Raw genomic sequence first — 18,285 nt, forward strand, 5'->3', positions numbered from 1 at the left:
ACAAATGAAATTAATTAATATAAAAATCAGTAACACTATATGTTTAAATAAATATATTATACATTTGATAATTTGTGTTGGATGCAAAATATGATCCTTACCTTACCAACACCTTTGGTAAGATAAAGAGAAGCATTCGACTCATCCGATATTTATTAAAAACGTGTTCACTACAAGTGAGTTTTAATGAAGTTGGTGTGGTATTGCCGACTTATAGGATACATAAAACATTATTTAAGAATACAATTTCTAAGGATACGTATCATTATATATTGATGACATTCTCATCCTTTTCGTTACTCTAAAATATACAACATAAATTAGTTATGTTCCTTCCAGATTCTGCATTTTATAAATCTGCAAAAATGTTCACCATACCATGACGAAATTAGATCTCATCTATCAGTTTCGTCCTCAGTGATATTTGCTGATATTGACAACTCATCCTTTCTCACACCAGAGGGAAGGTTTTACTGTTTCCATGTTTGATTTGTATCACTTGCTATATTTGACAATTAACAAAGATTTCATGTTCTATTCAATCAAAATTACAGATTCTGAAGAGGCTACATGTAGGTACAGTACAAAATATCAGTGAAAACAGTGCGAGCTCAATCATCCGGGCGTACTTCACTATACATAACAATGTAACATATTCTATATCTGCTATCCTGTACAATTTCAACCTTTACCCTGTAGTGACAGCATTAACGTCGGATTTATTGAAATAGTAGTCAGGTTATTTATTGATGTTTACTTTGAGATAATGTTGATCGTTTGTTTGTTAAGTTAGCTGTTTTAATGTAGCTAAATCACCCTAGATTGACTACCATTTTGGCAAAGTGGGTTTGAGACTATATATTATTAACGCAGAGAAGCAATTGGTAATGACTGGTCCTTGTCTTATAAAACATGTTATTGTACAAAATACAAACAAAACTTAAAACTATTTGTATGTAAACATGTGCACATTAATTAGAGATGATACACAACATCAATATAACTCACGTCCTTCACCTTCTAGTCTGCTTGTGGTAAACAAAACATATGGATGGGACGTCCTTCTATTTATAAGTCCTTGGTGTTAACAGTACAGTAGATGGAATATCATATATCAAAAGTAATATATTCAAGTAGGAATCAAAATAATGGTAATTAGCAATTAGCATTACTTGAACTATCATGTGAATGTTGTATTACATTGGGTGTGGTAGGTATTTTACCAGCTAGCTTAATGTCCCAACTTTTCACACAAATTTAACTAAATAAAACCCGCGTTGTGAATTATGTAATAAGTCTACACGGATTTCCCCCTCTGCGTAAAAAGAGTCTAGTGACACATGTATTTTAAAGATATTACGTGTGTTTGCCACGTTCGCCTTTCACACATGCATAAGTATAGTGACAGCGCGAAGCGGCCAGCGTTACTTGGTAAAACTAGGTCAGAACTTCAAATTACAGCTGCTGGACTAGCAGACCTTGATATCTAGTACATGTGTGCCTCCCAGTATATACATGTGTTTTCTTGAAGCTATTTCAAGTTCAGGATCATGGAAGACACAGAATTAAATCCGAAGCATAGGAGAAAGCTTTTAAGGGTGACCGCCTTCGAAGAAAAGTTTAAAAAGCCACCCGAGTCCCCGAAACCACTTTCCGAACGAATCAGAACACAATGCAGGGATTACTTCTCCAAGCGGAAGCTGATTAAAACGGTGCATGCCAATTTCCCATTTATAGGGTTACTAAGGAAATATAAACTGAAAGAGAGTTTGGCAAATGATGTCATATCTGGGCTTACCGTCGGTATCATGCAAATCCCTCAAGGTAAGTTAATAAATAACTCCCTCCTTCAAAATAACCCCTCCCCCCTGCTAACCATTAAAACATTTCATAACGATTCATGTAAAGTCAATGATTTTATTTTATTAAAGCATTCAATCTCTGTTTCCCATATAGCTTCAATTCATATCGTAAACTGTTAACACTGCTAACCGTTAGTCGGTGATTTTTTTCTCCGGGAATATGTGATTTGCCCTTCCTTCCACTCATTTAATTTGTCCATGTTTTGAAATGCTTTAGACCGATATTTAGTTCTTAAAGCATTAACAACATAATATAACATTGTCAGCTGATGTAGCACTTTAACCCCGTGAAATCGTTCTCTATAAGGATTAAGTAGCCCGTACGAAGTGAAAGTAGGTCAAATCTCGTGTGAGGCTATCTGGGTAAATATGGCCAATGAGAGTGAAGTTACATCCAATTTGAATATTTACTACATGAAATTCGTAATATTCAAAAATACACAGTTTTTTTGCATGTTGCAATACAGGTGCTGAATAAGACTATATATTTGTAATAAAGAGATAAATTGCTGATTACTGATTACTGATTATATTGTATAAATATTCATGGTTTTTGTAGGTGTTGCTGTACCACGAATATAAAAACCACGATATTTGTGTTTGTGCATCATTGGCATAATTGTTTAATATGCAAATACTGACCATGAATATTTCTACACAAGAAAATATGTCCTTTTTTTCATCTGATACAGTATACAATTATTTTCGTTTTCGTAAAACCAGCATAAGGCACTATATATATAGGGCTATGATGGATAACTAAGGTCATTTCAGGACAACCTACATAATGTAGAGCTATGCTAGCTGCGTGCATTTGTTTAGTGTACATGTGTGTGTTCTGTACGACCGATAGCATACCGTCCACCTATATGTATAAATACAAACCTATTTTTTATATTTCAGTTTGAGAAGTTGTGCATGAGTAAAACACGTGATTTTCCTCTCTAGCGGCTAAAATATTTATTACTGACAGCCAAGGTCGATCATAAAAAAACTCACGAACCTTGCCATTTGACCCCTGAAAGTTCAATCTGAAGCAGTTACCGCCATGCTGTACTGATATACGTTAAATTTGATATAAATATATATGATATTAATTGGTGATTAGTGTGGCATTGCGGAGGTATGACCTAAATTCATCTTGTGACGTATCTATGTCTATCTAAGGGGACGGAAAGTAGGCTTCCAATGCCCCATCAGTTTCTGGTGCTTACTTTTCGCTTTTGATAGTACAAGGGCAAAATGCTTATCTTTTTATCAAAATGATAGGCATTGGATAGGAATATCAGGCCCCGCTTGCACAAAACTTAGTTCTTAATGCTTAACTCTGTGTACACTTTGACTTTAGGAATGTGCTTAAAATTTAGTTTTCATTGTACATGAAATAACATTGACGTCTAAATAGTAGTCGGAACTTTAAACTAATGATGCCAAACTCTTCATTAGATCATTCATATATTATACCATCCATCTTCAATAACTCACGGTTTACTATCACTGTCGTTATACGTCAGTGATAGTAATCTCTGGAGCATCAAAGATGATATATTATTTGACACGGTTTCATTTCCAAGACAAACTTGTCCTCTATATTTCACGGATTTACTATCACTGTCGTCAAATGCACCCCTTGACTAAATCAGAGTAAACTGAAGGTTCTGTGTGCGATTATTGATGAGACAGTTACTTTGGTCCTTTGATTTTGTAAATAAATCATAACATGTTAATATAAAAATGTGTCTATACACCTATGTTTTAGTGATCAAGTATGTCTATAATGTTGATGGTATGTAAATGAATTAAAACAAGTCAATTATAAAAAATTATATGTTTGTAACATATTTATAAATTATTTAGGGAATGGTGTGTGTATATTAATATAAAAGGTGTTCGTTGAAAAATTTGCGGTAATCAGTAATTCGGTTCTTTTGACGAATATGAAAGGACAAAACTATATGTCTCATCTCGTATTGAACACAGAACCTTCAATTATACTATGACTAAGTTTAGTGTTGGATGCAACGTCAACGATTTATTTTCAAATCTACAATATATTGATATTTTGTATTCCATAACTCATGAACATAAAAAAACAATTCATACCTACCCTTTAACTGGTACATCATGATTTAATTTAGCCTTGAACATAATTTGATTTCCGAAAAAAATATTCTTATTTATTATAACCACTGTATAGATTATTCACTCATTCATCCCTGAAGAGACACATTTAGACTCTTCTAAATTAAAGACTAGACCAGTCCATTCTGAAATTTCAGGGGTTAATGAGTTAAGTCATTTCTATGTACTTGCAGATCCAATCAGTTTATATAGGGACGTGGTTCTGACGCTCATCGACTCACGGCCTATATAAAAAGATGACAGAACGGCAGAATAATTCGGAGTATATGTATTATTCAAATGCAAATTAAAAAATTATCAAATACTTGCAGTGGATAGAGACGGACATTATATATTTTTTGCTCTCCTCTTCTGATTTTTCCTTTTTCAGTCTGCCAGGACCACTTCAGAAAAAACTGCAGCCATTCTATCGTTTTTCTTTATATAGACCATCCTAGATCGCCCAAGGCTTATATATAAAAAACCACTTTGTGTAAGAACGGCAGAATTTTAGACTGCTTACAAGCATAATAAACTTAGAAACCACTCAAATTCTACTATTCATATTCACCTTCCTATAAATATCTTCGCAACATGCCATACTACTTATTGCGTTTATTATAAACCAACTTAGATATCAACTTTGAAGGCGTTTTTTTTATAACATTGAGTTCTGTTTTAACTTGTAGGTATGGCGTATGCTCTATTGGGATCTCTACCGCCGATCGTCGGACTATATACGTCCTTTTTCGGACCTCTCATCTACTTTTTCCTTGGAACTTCCCGTCACGCTTCAATGGGTTTGTATAAATATTTCCATGTATATATGTGGTTTTAAATGTTTCTAGTATAACGCAAATGAGGAAAATTGTGTTAGAATAGTTAAGATCAATTCGCGCATTCGTAATATCTATGATAACGATATTCAGAAAATGCAGTGCCACCATTTTAATGCAAAATGCCTATGTTAACTATGCACGTTTAGAGTATGTTTATTTGTCTCCATGTGGTACCATAACTCTTGTCTTCTGTTTTATGGTTAATTGTGCAGTATACAGCAAAACATATTGTAGAATAAGAAAATGTGTCCATATATTGACAATCAATCAAATGTCGTTTCGGTTTAGATAAGTTTCGTGATACTATCCAAGCCTCTAAGAGGCTAACAATAACACCGCACATGCATACAATGTAAATGAGGGACTGACCTTTATATTACCTTGACTGTTGATTGGGCATGTAACAAACATATAATCTAAACATGGTGATGACTGATTCATTCATGGCATTTAATGAAATAAAAATGTCTGTCTGACAAATTGTTTACAAAGTTTACATTTTTTTTCTGCTGCTATTTTTTTCTCCTCATTTCGGGCATCGAGATGATATAAATAGGCGTTAGCTCCATAGTACCACCAGGAGATGGCACTCGCACGTGCTGCTCGCAGGAAATGTTGTCCTAAAGCGACCGCCTTAAATTTATTCTCAACGCTTCAAACTTAATTGATATAAACATTACATAACATGCTGGTATATATAAAAATACATGAACATGATAAACTATTTTTTATATTTATCATGACATATATAGATAAGCGTGTAATATCCATTATATAAAGTGTTAAGTTAACACTTACATGTATGATACATTTCACATTTACCATTTACTCACAGGGGATCATATCTTTCACAATAAAGCTGAAACCACGCATACGTGTGATATTCGTCAATTTACACTGATTAGCTTTGTAACGTACGCATTAATATAGCAGACAATATCCATACAATGAAAATAGATAATTTTGATCGTTTAACTAGATAATTGCAAGTTGAGTACATTTATAATTGCAGAGTCATTAAGATGGCTCTGGCTTTTTGGTGGTCAAGCTAAGTTGTCAGGCTAATCAAAATCCAAGAACATAATTTTCAGATCCTATAAAACAAATTGTAAAATATCAAAATTCAGCCTTTTAAAGAAGATGTATCCATATATTATTTCAGCCTTTTAAAGAAGGGGTATATTTAAGTTATGAATATTAGAATATTTTTTTCAATATCCAGCTCAGTATGAAGTGCATAAAGGCAGTTTCAAAATTCTGTTCGTTGATCGATTATTTTGTTTCTTGAACTACGAAATGATTAAGAATTTAATTGTATTCTGTTAGCAATTATGGTAGGTTATGCATGTATATCAACTCGACAACAAGATTTATTATTTTCTTCATAAATATTTGTAAACCATTTTATAAAAAAAATGGCGAGATATTTTGTTTCTATACACAATTCATTATCATGTCAATAGCCATATTTTCCGTGATCACTGGCACGACAGTTATGACGTCAAAATAAGGAGATGCCAGTTCATGAAAAAAAACACCAGCTTTAGGTTAGATAGTAGGGCTGCAGTAAAAATGAAAATATTTCCTGGGTGATTCTTTTAGTAATTCAGTGTTTGGGTTGAGAAAAGAATATGAGTTTTGGGTTATAAAATGTATGCAAAAAAAAAAACTATTGATTGCTTCTTTCTAATCCTGTCAAGGTCAAAACAAGGTACCTTCAGACGGATATAGATCACGGTAAAGTTCCCATCACCAGACAGTAAATCCACCTTCCCCCATATTCACGTTTTACTGCCATAGGCTGCGACACGAATTCTCACCCCGTTACTATTTCCCACCCCAATAGGAATATTTTGGGTTTATTTTTATCGGGATTTCACCTTAATATGTTACGCAGAGAATCTACGAATTCAAAGAAAGTGTTCCCGTTTAGAATGTAGATATGTGAAATTATAGACAATGACATAAAACAAATTGAAATTATGTTAAAATATTATCTACATTTGCAATGAAAGAATAACTTAACGATAAAAAATGGGTTATATAGTCTTTCTCTCTCTCTCTCTCTCTCTCTCTCTCTCTCTCTCTCTGAAATCTTGTAAATATGTATATTTTTGCCATTTTTGTGTTCTTCGTCATATAATTATTTAATTAATTAATTATAATTCTGTAGGGATAGGGTTTCACATAAGTTGGAAAACTTGTGCCCAACCCATTGTATATAAAATTAACACAATGAAATATGTTTAAATAAAAGATGATCATCAAAAGAAACGATGAATTGATCATCAAAAGAAACGATGAATTGATATTGAATTGTCTTTTAAATTATTGCCTAAGTCGAAATTTCTTAACCTCTGAAGTTATTCCGTTAAAATCGGTTTGACAGTGTCATGTTTTCATGTTATATCGATCACAAAGTCGAAAGTCAAAGAAACGCAATGTTTTGTAATATTCCTTTGTAGTATACATGATAAATCATCATTAAATGAACGTCGCATTTCATTAACGCATATAAGGGTGTCAATTGTCGAAGGTTTTTGATCGATTGTTTGAAGGGATACGACGAAACCTGTCTAAGCTTTGTTTGTTGAATTTTTACGTCCTATTAACAGTCGGGGTCATTTTAGGACGGTATTTTGTGTATTCTATAATACTTCGCACGCGTAGGTAATACTACACACAAATGCAAGCGTACAAACGGTGCATCAAACGAACCAAAATTATGTTACATATGAAAGCATTTGTTGTGACAGGGACGATCGCCATCGTGAGCCTGATGATAGCCTCTGTGTTAGATACCAGACTAGGGGGCGGAGTCGACCCAGGAAATGCCTTCCCTGTTACCAACGTTACAGCCACGTCCACATCAGTAAACATCACTAACATCACCACCCCAAGTCAGGTGTCAACAATGACGTCAGCCTTCTCGGAAATTGACTTACAAAAGATCCAAATGACGGCGGCACTATCCTTTATATCCGGATTTGTCATGGTAACTTAGGGTGGGATAGCTTTTAGGCTTTAAGTTGTTGGTTTTTTTTTCTAGGTGATAAAGCTGTTATTAGCCCACCATCAACAGATTGTGGAATATTCAAATTGCCTTTCGTCCGTCCGTCCGTCCGTCCTTCCGTCCGTTAACAATTCTTGTTACCGTTATCACTCAGCAAGTACTGAAGGGATATGTCTCAAATTTAATGTGCTGGTTCCCCTAGGTCCCAAGTTTTGCATAGTGCATTTTGGGACCGGTCGGTAAACAAGATAGCCTACAGGTCGCCAACTGCGATTTTGACAGTTGAAGTTTGTTACCGCTATTTCTCATAAAGTACTGAAGGGATTTGTCTCAAAAGATGTACAGGTTCCCCTAGTCCCTAGTTGTGAATAGTGCTTTTTGGGACCGATCGGTGAATAAGATGGCCGACAGGACGCCATCTTCGATTCTGAAAATTGAAGTTTGTTACCGCTTTATATTTTAGAAGGTACTAAAAAGAATCTTTATCAAATTTCATATGTAGTATGAATAAAAGTTGAAACAGAAAAGTTCCTCTTTCCTTTGTCTGATGTAAATCATTATTTGGTGGGCGCCAAGATCCTTCTGGGATCTTTTGTATTTTAAGAAATTCTATTTATTTCCCCAATCTTTATATTTGTTTCATTTGTTAAATATCTTGCATAAAAAATGTAAAAGTCAAACAAATGTTGAAGTAAGAAAGATCACAAAGTCAAAATGTAGTACATAGATTGAAAGACACTAGGAAAAAATGTAATTTTCTGAGCCACACATCTTAACTGTGTGTTCTATATAATTTATATCAACATTGGCATTGATCACTTCTTTCCCACAAACCAACAACCGAAATTTAGAGAGTTTAGAAAAGGCAAGCGGCGTTGTGAGTAATCAAAAATACAAAAAAAAAAAAAAAAACAGCGGGTGAAAATAACCTTTTACGGACGTGTTTTAAACATACTTTTATTTATTCATTTATTATATTTAAAAAAAAAACTCATGTCAATTGCACATTTTTCATTGTTGTAGATATTTCTTGGGAAGATCAACATGGGCCTTGTGGCTACCTATATGTCTGAGCCAATGGTGTGTGGCTTCACTTCCGCCGTGGCAATCCACGTGCTAACGAGTCAGGCTAAACATGTGTTAGGTATCAACGTGGGGCGACATAACGGCGTGTTCAAGGTCATTAAGGTAAGAAAAAAACTTAAATATTGGCATCCTTGATACTCCAGGGGACTACTATCACTGGCGTTTAATCCACCCCTGGAATATGTGTCATTGCAAAACTGAAGGCAACAGCAGACACTGGTAACTTAATCCTTATATATATATCAATAAAATCAAATAATGGTACACTGTGGTTGACTTAGTTGCTTTGAAGTTGGGCGTCGCTCTATTGGTAATCTTTAAAAGATATTCATTATGTTTGTTGTGTAATACATCATAATAGATTTCTGAAAATCATTTTGAGGCACTTTCACTTTTGAAAGCTTAAGGTTTCCAACGTAACGATACGATAATGAATTCAGGAACAAAAAATACATGTTAAATAATGGAACCGCATTATGCTTGAATAACCGCTACCATGATGGCATCTATGTACCGTGTACATGTGTGTTCGTAGTAACACATGTTGAAATGTTCAATGGCGTATACAGATTCATGTGGCAAATAATCGAACAATAAATTATAAAGTCTTCAAAACTCTTTTATATATTATATCTCTGACAGTAATATACTTAATATATATATACAGTATATGTAAACTATCTTGCAGACATGGATCGACATTTTCAAGAACATCGTTACCATTAACTGGGCAGCTGTGATCACATCCATTATTTGTATACTGGCTATCTACGCTGTCAAGATCCATGTCAATCTACGCTTCAAGGCCAAGCTGAAGATACCCATACCTATAGAGATTATCGTGGTACGTAATGACTTCATCTAATTCAGCTTATTTTTAGACATGGTTAGTTTCGGAGGACATGCAAAGAAGTTGCATTGTCTTTCAAGATTGCTTTTTTTTATCCTGGATAAGTATTTACAGTAAATCACGCTTATGACGAACCGGGGATCAACAAAATCACTTCGTTATAAGACATGTTATGGCTATCTTGATGGGGAATAAAAAGTTCTTTTTTATAATCATGAATTCGTTAAAAAGGTGTTTTACTGTACTTTAATGGACAGGGTACGCTTAATTTCGAAACTGGTTACAGTCTCATATTTATTCTAAACAAGCCCCACAGAAAAATAAATAAATAAATAAATTATTCTTTTTTGGTTACAAGTTGTTTACTTTTGTAACATGTTTATTTAAGTGTATCCGATTATAGATTTCAAACATATAAATTATAATTTGTCGAGTATTTGCTCATATTCTTCATTTTTGTACACCTGTTTCTTTTTCGTTTTCTAAATAAGATGATTTGATTTCGTGTATCGTGAAATTGCCATGCATGTTTTCTTTTATCTACAAAGGTTGCAATAGCGACAACGATATCACATTTTGCAAAGTTCAAGACAAATTATGAAGTCAACGTTTTAGAAGATATCCCATCAGGGTGAGAATGCTTGATCTAGTAAATGTGCTGTTAAGTAATTTTGGGAGAAAAACTGCAACTCAATCCAGACAAGAAAACGTAGTTCATATTCCAATGCTTTGCATAAATCCGATCCATGTTGCAATACAATGTAAAAGTAATTTATTTTCCGGTAACTAGTTCAATACTGTTAAAACATCATTCAATTTGTTGCTTCCATTACAACAGACTGCCAGCGCCCGCTATACCGGATGTGACGTTGGTCGGCGAGAGTTTTAAAGATGCCGTCATCATTGGTATTGTAGCGTTTATACAGTCGGTATCGATGGCCAAAATTCTTGCGCGTAAAAACAACTACCACATAAACCCGAACCAGGTAAGTTGCATAACTTCGCCTATCATATAAAATTAAATTTGATTTTTTTTTTTTTTCGTTTTTTTCGTTATGGAGCTCAAAATTTGTGAGGGATTTTTTTCTATGAAATCATTGCGCCGTTGTTTCAGCCAATCCTAGACGCCGTTACAAACGACGACGTCCTTTATTACGGAAATGATGTAAAATGCTCGCTTGAAGCAAGATTAATTCTTATGGATACGTTCGAAACTTTCGTAGTAGCATAATATTTTAAAACCTAAAATATTTATGTAGATTAAAATTACAAATACGGAAAATTGCAAACCGTTGTTTAAGAAATTTAAACGTTGTGTGTTTCCGTCACATTTTATTGCGTAATCTAAAGTCAATAATATCTGCATATTTACATGTCACATGTATGTGATATTCATCATCAGCTTGAGCGTTTATTTATGCTGTACTTCATCTGTAGCTGTTGTTGATTGTCTTCTAAAACATACACAGTACTAGTGTAGTTATCCTTGGCAGTTATTTATTCACCTGAGTTTACTTGTATCAAGATAATCTATTTGATAATTAAGGAGATATTCTCAACCCTTACATCTGAAATACTTACGTCGAGTCTGAACCCATGACCTTAACGAAATATTTAATGAATGAACGGGTTTGTAAGGTCACTATGAACTGACTTTAACTTCAAACTTGCAGGAAATGGTCGCGTACGGAGCCGGGAGTGTTCTGAATTCGGTGTTTTCTGGGTATATTCCTGCCGCTTCTGTGGCGAGGAGTATGGTTCAGGAGGGTGCAGGTGGTCATACACAGGTAAGTCATTACGTCAAAATATTGTTTATAAAATAATTGTATGAAAAATAAATATCAAATAAATGAAAAACAATAAAGTAAAATTGAATCTAACATGATTTCGAATTAAATAACATTTACACTTATTATGGAAATAATGTCAACCCGGAAAGAAGGTGGGAAAATTGCGAAAATTTTTCAATATGCATATTTTTGACAAAATAAATGCCAATATGATGTTGTGACTGTAAACGACATTATTTTAGCGCATTTTGCGCCATCATTATTGCGCTAAAATAGTATTTCACAAATAGTTATTGTGGTTATTCTGCGAATTCAACATTCGATTATCTGTTCAAGAATGTTATTATTAAAATCTGTGTTTAATTGAATTAAAATCTTCTGAAGCACTTAAAGCCTGTTGTCACACAAAATTCACGAGGCTATCTTTCAATGGTATTCAGCGTTAAGAAGACATTAAGCAGAATTAAAAGGAACTAAAATTAACCAAAAATACGTTAAGCAAATCAACATGTATAAGTACTGATAGAAACAGATTTTTAATAAAATACAAAAATTCAATTAGAGATACTTAGATATTACCTTCTTGTTAACTTATGTTTCTTCCCTGCAGGTGGCGTCCCTGTTTGGCTGTCTAGTCGTCCTGGTCGTTATTTTAGCTATTGGTCCATTGTTCTACTCTCTTCCCAAGGTAATAAAGACTAAATCAGTTATGTCTTATCAAAGATACATATTAAATTAGTGGTCCATCGTTATTTTGTCGCTAAATCTATATCTCTATGCACTTCTGTTTAAATTTAAATGTATCGTTCCATAACGTAACATTATCTGGCCATGTATACTATCTTTCAACCAAACGTTTATGAAACAAAGAAGGAAGATTTTAGTTTAGTTGTGGAATGCGGAAATTTACATTTAGAAGAACATGAAACTAAAGTAGCTTGTTTTGACGTGAAATTTCTTTAATCCGCAAAACAGTTCGAACAGAAAAATGTTCAGCCTTCATAGAAGTTCTAATTCTGTCAGTTCACTTTCCATCACAACCACTTTATCAAAAAAAAAAGTTAATACAAAATTGTGAACTAACGGCCAGTTGTGAATTTATATTGCAGTGTGTTCTGTCCTGCGTTATACTCGTAAATCTGCGAAGCATGTTTCTTCAGTTTCTCGAACTTAAACCTCTATGGAAGAAATCCAAATATGACTTTGTAAGTAATAATACGTGTCATGTATATCAGTTCAGCAGGAACAACAGAAGACTAATCCATTTTCACCAATTTCAGTCTTAGTTAACTCATAATATGGTTGAATGTAATCAGATCGAAATTATTAATTCATAATTAAAACCAATATCAAACATATATGTATTATTGTGAAAATATATATATATAGTGTATAGTAGTTTACAGAATATCAAATGCTTTAAACTCAAATTCAGTCACATTATCGGAAATTGACGAAATATAGATACATGGCAAGGTTACAACTTCACAAAAAAATATAATTATCTTAATATCTTTTCTTCTAATATCATTACCAGATAATTTAATGTTTGCTTTCAAGACCAATACTTTAAAGATAATAACAGCGAATATTTCCTTGAGGATTAATAATCTGTTTCAGATGATCTGGGTAGTGACGTTCCTAGCCACAGTTATCCTGGACGCTGACATTGGGATAGGAATAGGGATTGTGTTCTCTATCCTAACAGTAGCCATCCGTACACAGAGGTAGGCACACATACAGAAGTATATATCACTTCAGTAGGCACACATACAGAAGTATATATCACTTCAGTCACCATAGAATTGGGATAAGCAGGGACGGGTTTCAAATAATCTCGGTAAGCTGTAGAGCAATTTTTCACATTTGTGACCATTTTTGAAGTGTGAAAAAAAATTGTATAAATGCAAAAAATATTGGTCATGGCAGACATAATCGTTAAAGATGCTCCACCGCTGACAATTGGTATTTTTTTCACTATAAAAAACAGGAGCAGACGAATAAGTATTTTTCTTCAGTTACAAAAGTTACTTACTTTACACCATTACCACCATTGAAAAGTTTGAGCTTCTAATTTTACTTCAAGTTGAAAATACAAAAAATAATTAATTGCATCCCGAAAAAAAAAATCCGTGGCACTATATCTTGTATGGAATAAAGTGCTGATTGTGCATGCATCAAAGGCAAAATAAATCATCTTATATTATTTTTTGTGTCAATCAGACAAATATATACAAGATTAAACACCAATTATTGTTCTATGATGATGCCATTTATGCTCTGTCGGCGGTGGAGCATCTTTAAATAAAACAAACTTTATTTGGGCCCTGAATAAGGCTTGATCTTCGGTAACCGATATGTGGATTATTTGGTTTAGTACGTGCAGTTCAAAGCAAAGTTCGTAGATGCAAATTGTCTAATTTTTCAGCAGGATATCCAAACATCGGTTGTTTTTTTTTTTTTTTTTTTTTTTTTTTTTTTTTTTTGTTTTTGGTGTTTTGTTTTATTTATTTATTATTTACGAGGGTGTGTTTGGTTCTTACACACATTTTTATTTCATTAATAGACCGGAGTTTTACCGAGCTGGTATTATAGACGGACAGTATATCAAATCGACAGAGAAATACAATGAGGTATGGTTCATCTTGTTAACTTTGAATTCAGAATAATTCATTTAGATTTCATAACATCAATTATTTTATGTGATTTTAAACACGCAGTGGTAAGTTATTCCTCGGAAATAATAGGCCGTCAGTACTTTGGACTGTACTGTAAATGTCTCACTTTGGATTTAAACTCGCAACCCAGAGGTTTCGGTTATATATCGGGACATCCCTTTACGCACTCACGCACTCGGCCTGATGTATATATAAACTTTGGTGTAATTGTGATATCATTTTCATTCTTAACATTCTTAATTGTTTCTCAAACTTGTAATCATTTAAATGTATTACAAAATATTGAATCAGTGCTTTGATTTTCTTTCAACAGGTCCAAGAGGAACAATCAATTAAAATTGTCCACTTCCAGTCACCGCTCTATTTCGCCAATTCAGAGATGTTCGTCAAAGCAGTTCGGGTAGCATCTAACATTGACCCGGAACAAATAAAGAAAGTCCGGAAACAAGCAGAAAAGGCAGTGAATGTTAAACCAGAAAATGTTGTAAGTCTTTGTAGGTTATGTAACTGGTGTCATTGTCTGCTTGTTTAGAATCATAAGTTCTGAAACTCACTAAAATAGTCATGAGTTGTTAGTTGATAATTCAATATTATGGATCGTTGAACCATTGATGTCTTTGTGTTTTGATTCCATCGGGTTATGAAAACAATTCAGCCAACCGGAAAATCAGATTTAGTATGAAAACAAAGAAAAAATATCATTGTCAGATAACTACACATATAAACCGTTGATAAAAGTAAAAAGCCTAAATTGTTCAAGAATGGTTTAAAGACCCTTCCTTAGTACATACATATGTTGAAAACAAAAACCAATATATGCCATGCCATACAATATCGATAAAACAACAAAGGCATTCTTCGTATTTCTAAGTAGTTAAAAAGTATGAAATTATTAAAAGTGTCATTAGAGAAAGAACCTTCCCATCATGTATGCTGTATCATATCCCGCAACAAAGTAAGGGTATACTGAATTTATTTCATTCCAAAATATTTTATTAAATCAAAATATTTAATTCTGGACCGGGCAGCAGGCAAAGCCTATATATGCCCTCTCCACACTGGATTCATGTTGTCCGTCTGTCCGTCTGTCCGTTTGTCCGTCTGTCCGTCTGTAGACACAACGATCGACCGACTAGTCCTCCTGAACAACTGAAGGGATTTCAACGAAACCTGGGCCACGTAGGTCTGGGTCGAGCTTAGGTCAAAGTTAATGTTTAAAAAAATATCACCTAGGTCACTCAATTGTCAAATGTAGGTCACGTGGGGGTGTCAAGACACAAATATACTACTAATGTTTTGATCGTTGACAATCTACCATTAATCATCTCTTATTTGATATTACGTTAAATAAGTCTTTATTTATTGATGGTGGTTTGTTCTATACCATTCTATGCTTTAGAGTTGAAAAGACCATGTGGTCATATTGTTATTTATATCATGCAATTCTGCGAGACACCATTGTTGTGTTACATATAATTTTAAATCAATAAATTGTAATGGTTTATCCAATTTATTGTTTCTTCGTTGTATCTAAAATTTTCAGACTGCAGAAAACGGCATTCCAGATTCAGAACTTGATGAAGTCCTGGTCCCCAACCATACAGAAAATCAACCTTGTAGGGAAGCCATATTGCTAGATATGAGTGGCGTCCCATTCCTGGATGTAGTCGGCGTGAAGACACTAAGGAGGGTTAGTAAAACGCAGATTCCACTAGATTTTAGCCTTGGAATGCTTTATCCATGTACAAATGTACCTTCTTAGTAAACGAAATGTTTTTTTTTATATTAAGAAAATAATATACATGTACTTTTAAAAAATCATTAGGATCGTTTTAGATATGATAGTGTGTAGTCAATTTGACTTTTGATCATTTATTTTTCGCAAATCTCTTTCATTTATTTTTTAGCTTCGTGACAATACCAAATTAATAAAGTAATCGAAATTTATTGAATCATTTATCTGATTATTATATTCGTTATTTCATAATTACAATTAATACAAATTGTTAAACGAAAAGTCCATTATCATTGCTATACAAATATTGACATTAAGCTCATAACGTATTCAATTCAAGAAAAACCGAGAACAAAATTTGAACGCAAATACATAAAAACTCGCCTATGAGATCATGTAATTATGTTATTATTTCTGTTATAGGTATTTAACGAGTATAATAGTATAGACGTGGATGTAATGCTGGCCGGATGTAGTGGTGAGTAGATAATAGTTTGAGCCAAAAGAGATATTCCGTTTTTGCATATCACAGAGTTATCTCCCTTGCGGAAAGGTATCAATTATGACGTTATTGTTTTTATCTGTCGTTTTCTCTGAAAAATATGACGTTACGCTCGCAAACGAATGACGTCCAAATAAATCACTCTTTAATATGCAAAGTTGGAATATCTGATTATAGATATGGAATTCAACTAAATTCTTCTAAAGTTTTAAGCTCTTAAATCCTGTGTGTGTCTTATTGTCATCTTCACTTAAAATCCAAACTGACAATCATTTACATTAAAGCATATTTCTGAACATCATTGCGTGAAAATGAATCACTTTATTAAAAGAAACATTTTAAAACTTTTATTAATATTGTCATGCATGTTTTAAATGATCATATAATGTATCGCTATCCTTATACTGTATAACATGAAATATTCGTGGTTGCTTTCTGTCGTGGTTTGGAACTTTGATATCATTTCGTGTGAAGAAATATTCGTGGTTAGCCGATGGAGCAATAGTGACAATAACATAAAAGCAAAAATTGTAGTTTTTTTATATTCGTGGTTTCACAGCTATCATGAAAATAAAGAACATTTCTTGTTATACAGTATATTATTCTAAACGGAATTATCGTTTTAGATGGTGTTCTGGACATCCTCAGGTCGACAGATTTCATGTCTGAGAAAGAAGACTTCATTTTCGTAGATGTTGAATCTGCTATTGAAAGTTACCGCGGTAGCTCGTCTGGGACTGAGTAACCAAGACAACGGAACTAAATGATACGTCAGCGTGACCACTATCATGGGACCAATTGATGTCAACAAGGCATATATGAGCGACAATTGTTCAATCGTGTGACCACTGAAGGTATCTTGTGATCACTGAAAGTATTCGACAAAGAGTCATTTGTTTGACCCACATCAACAAAACTTATAGATGAAAACCTACGGGAGAACGGTACGAACGGAGGAAGTGAACTCAACATGCTAATTACATATACCTTTGTGCATGGTGTAGCAGTGGGCACGATCGTGATTACATGTCAGACGATTGGAATTATTTACATTAATACTGTGTCCATGGCTTGTCATGTATTCACGATTCATCGTATATTCAACTAATATGGAATTTCCTGTTCTCGGAAGAAGAAGGCAAAAAAAGTATGTCATTTGTATGAGCGTAACGTTGAAAGCTTTCTGCAAACAGATGTATAAAGATCAAAAAATGCTACAATGACATATGTATTTCATCATTACAAACAAAGATTCACATACGTGCGTGTTGCCTTCGTACGTTCAACTCAATTGATCCGTTCTCATCGATGTGCAAATCATTACTTTTGACGGAGTCGAACAAAGGGAGGTTACTCTAAATGACGATAGGGATTGACGAAAGGACGGCTATGAAATCACCTCCAACCCTAGAGAGAAACAATGACTTTGAAAGGAAATACAATTAGAAACATCAGTATTAACATTTACACACTCAATGTGGTTATTAACATTTACACACTCAATGTGGTTTTGATATATCTATCGTGCATTTATACATGTATATTTTTAAATGAATTATGGCTTTGTTTTCATATATATCTTTTGTATTGACAGATTTCCCCCTTGTCCAAAGAAATATACTAAGCTTCCTTTTTTGAAAATTTAGGACATGCCTTATTGTGTACAAAACAATCTCACATCTTGATCATGATAATCATAAAAATATTTTTAAATACATGTATAATATATAATGGAAAAAACATATGAATAACCATAAATTAGCTTTAACCACTACAAGGCTGTTCAAAATTGAACATTGGATTTTTCTA

At 33.6% G+C, this 18,285-nt stretch overlaps 1 protein-coding gene across 1 annotated transcript; it reads left to right on the forward strand.

Annotated features, from left to right (window-relative positions):
* The first annotated feature begins 1,328 nt into the window (after positions 1-1,328).
* On the forward strand, positions 1,329-17,953 carry LOC138328503 (prestin-like). The gene is made up of 16 exons (XM_069275337.1): positions 1,329-1,824; positions 4,673-4,783; positions 7,579-7,817; positions 8,859-9,023; positions 9,610-9,765; positions 10,320-10,402; positions 10,610-10,757; positions 11,445-11,558; positions 12,172-12,249; positions 12,671-12,766; positions 13,182-13,288; positions 14,128-14,194; positions 14,553-14,723; positions 15,783-15,929; positions 16,398-16,452; positions 17,103-17,953. The coding sequence occupies exons 1-16, from the start codon at positions 1,551-1,553 to the stop codon at positions 17,219-17,221; spliced, it is 2,130 nt and encodes a 709-aa protein (XP_069131438.1). The 5' UTR covers positions 1,329-1,550; the 3' UTR covers positions 17,222-17,953.
* Positions 17,954-18,285: the final 332 nt, after the last annotated feature.

This window comes from Argopecten irradians, chromosome 7, assembly GCF_041381155.1.
Source record: "Argopecten irradians isolate NY chromosome 7, Ai_NY, whole genome shotgun sequence".
In the NCBI taxonomy this organism is placed as follows: Eukaryota; Metazoa; Mollusca; class Bivalvia; order Pectinida; family Pectinidae; genus Argopecten; species Argopecten irradians.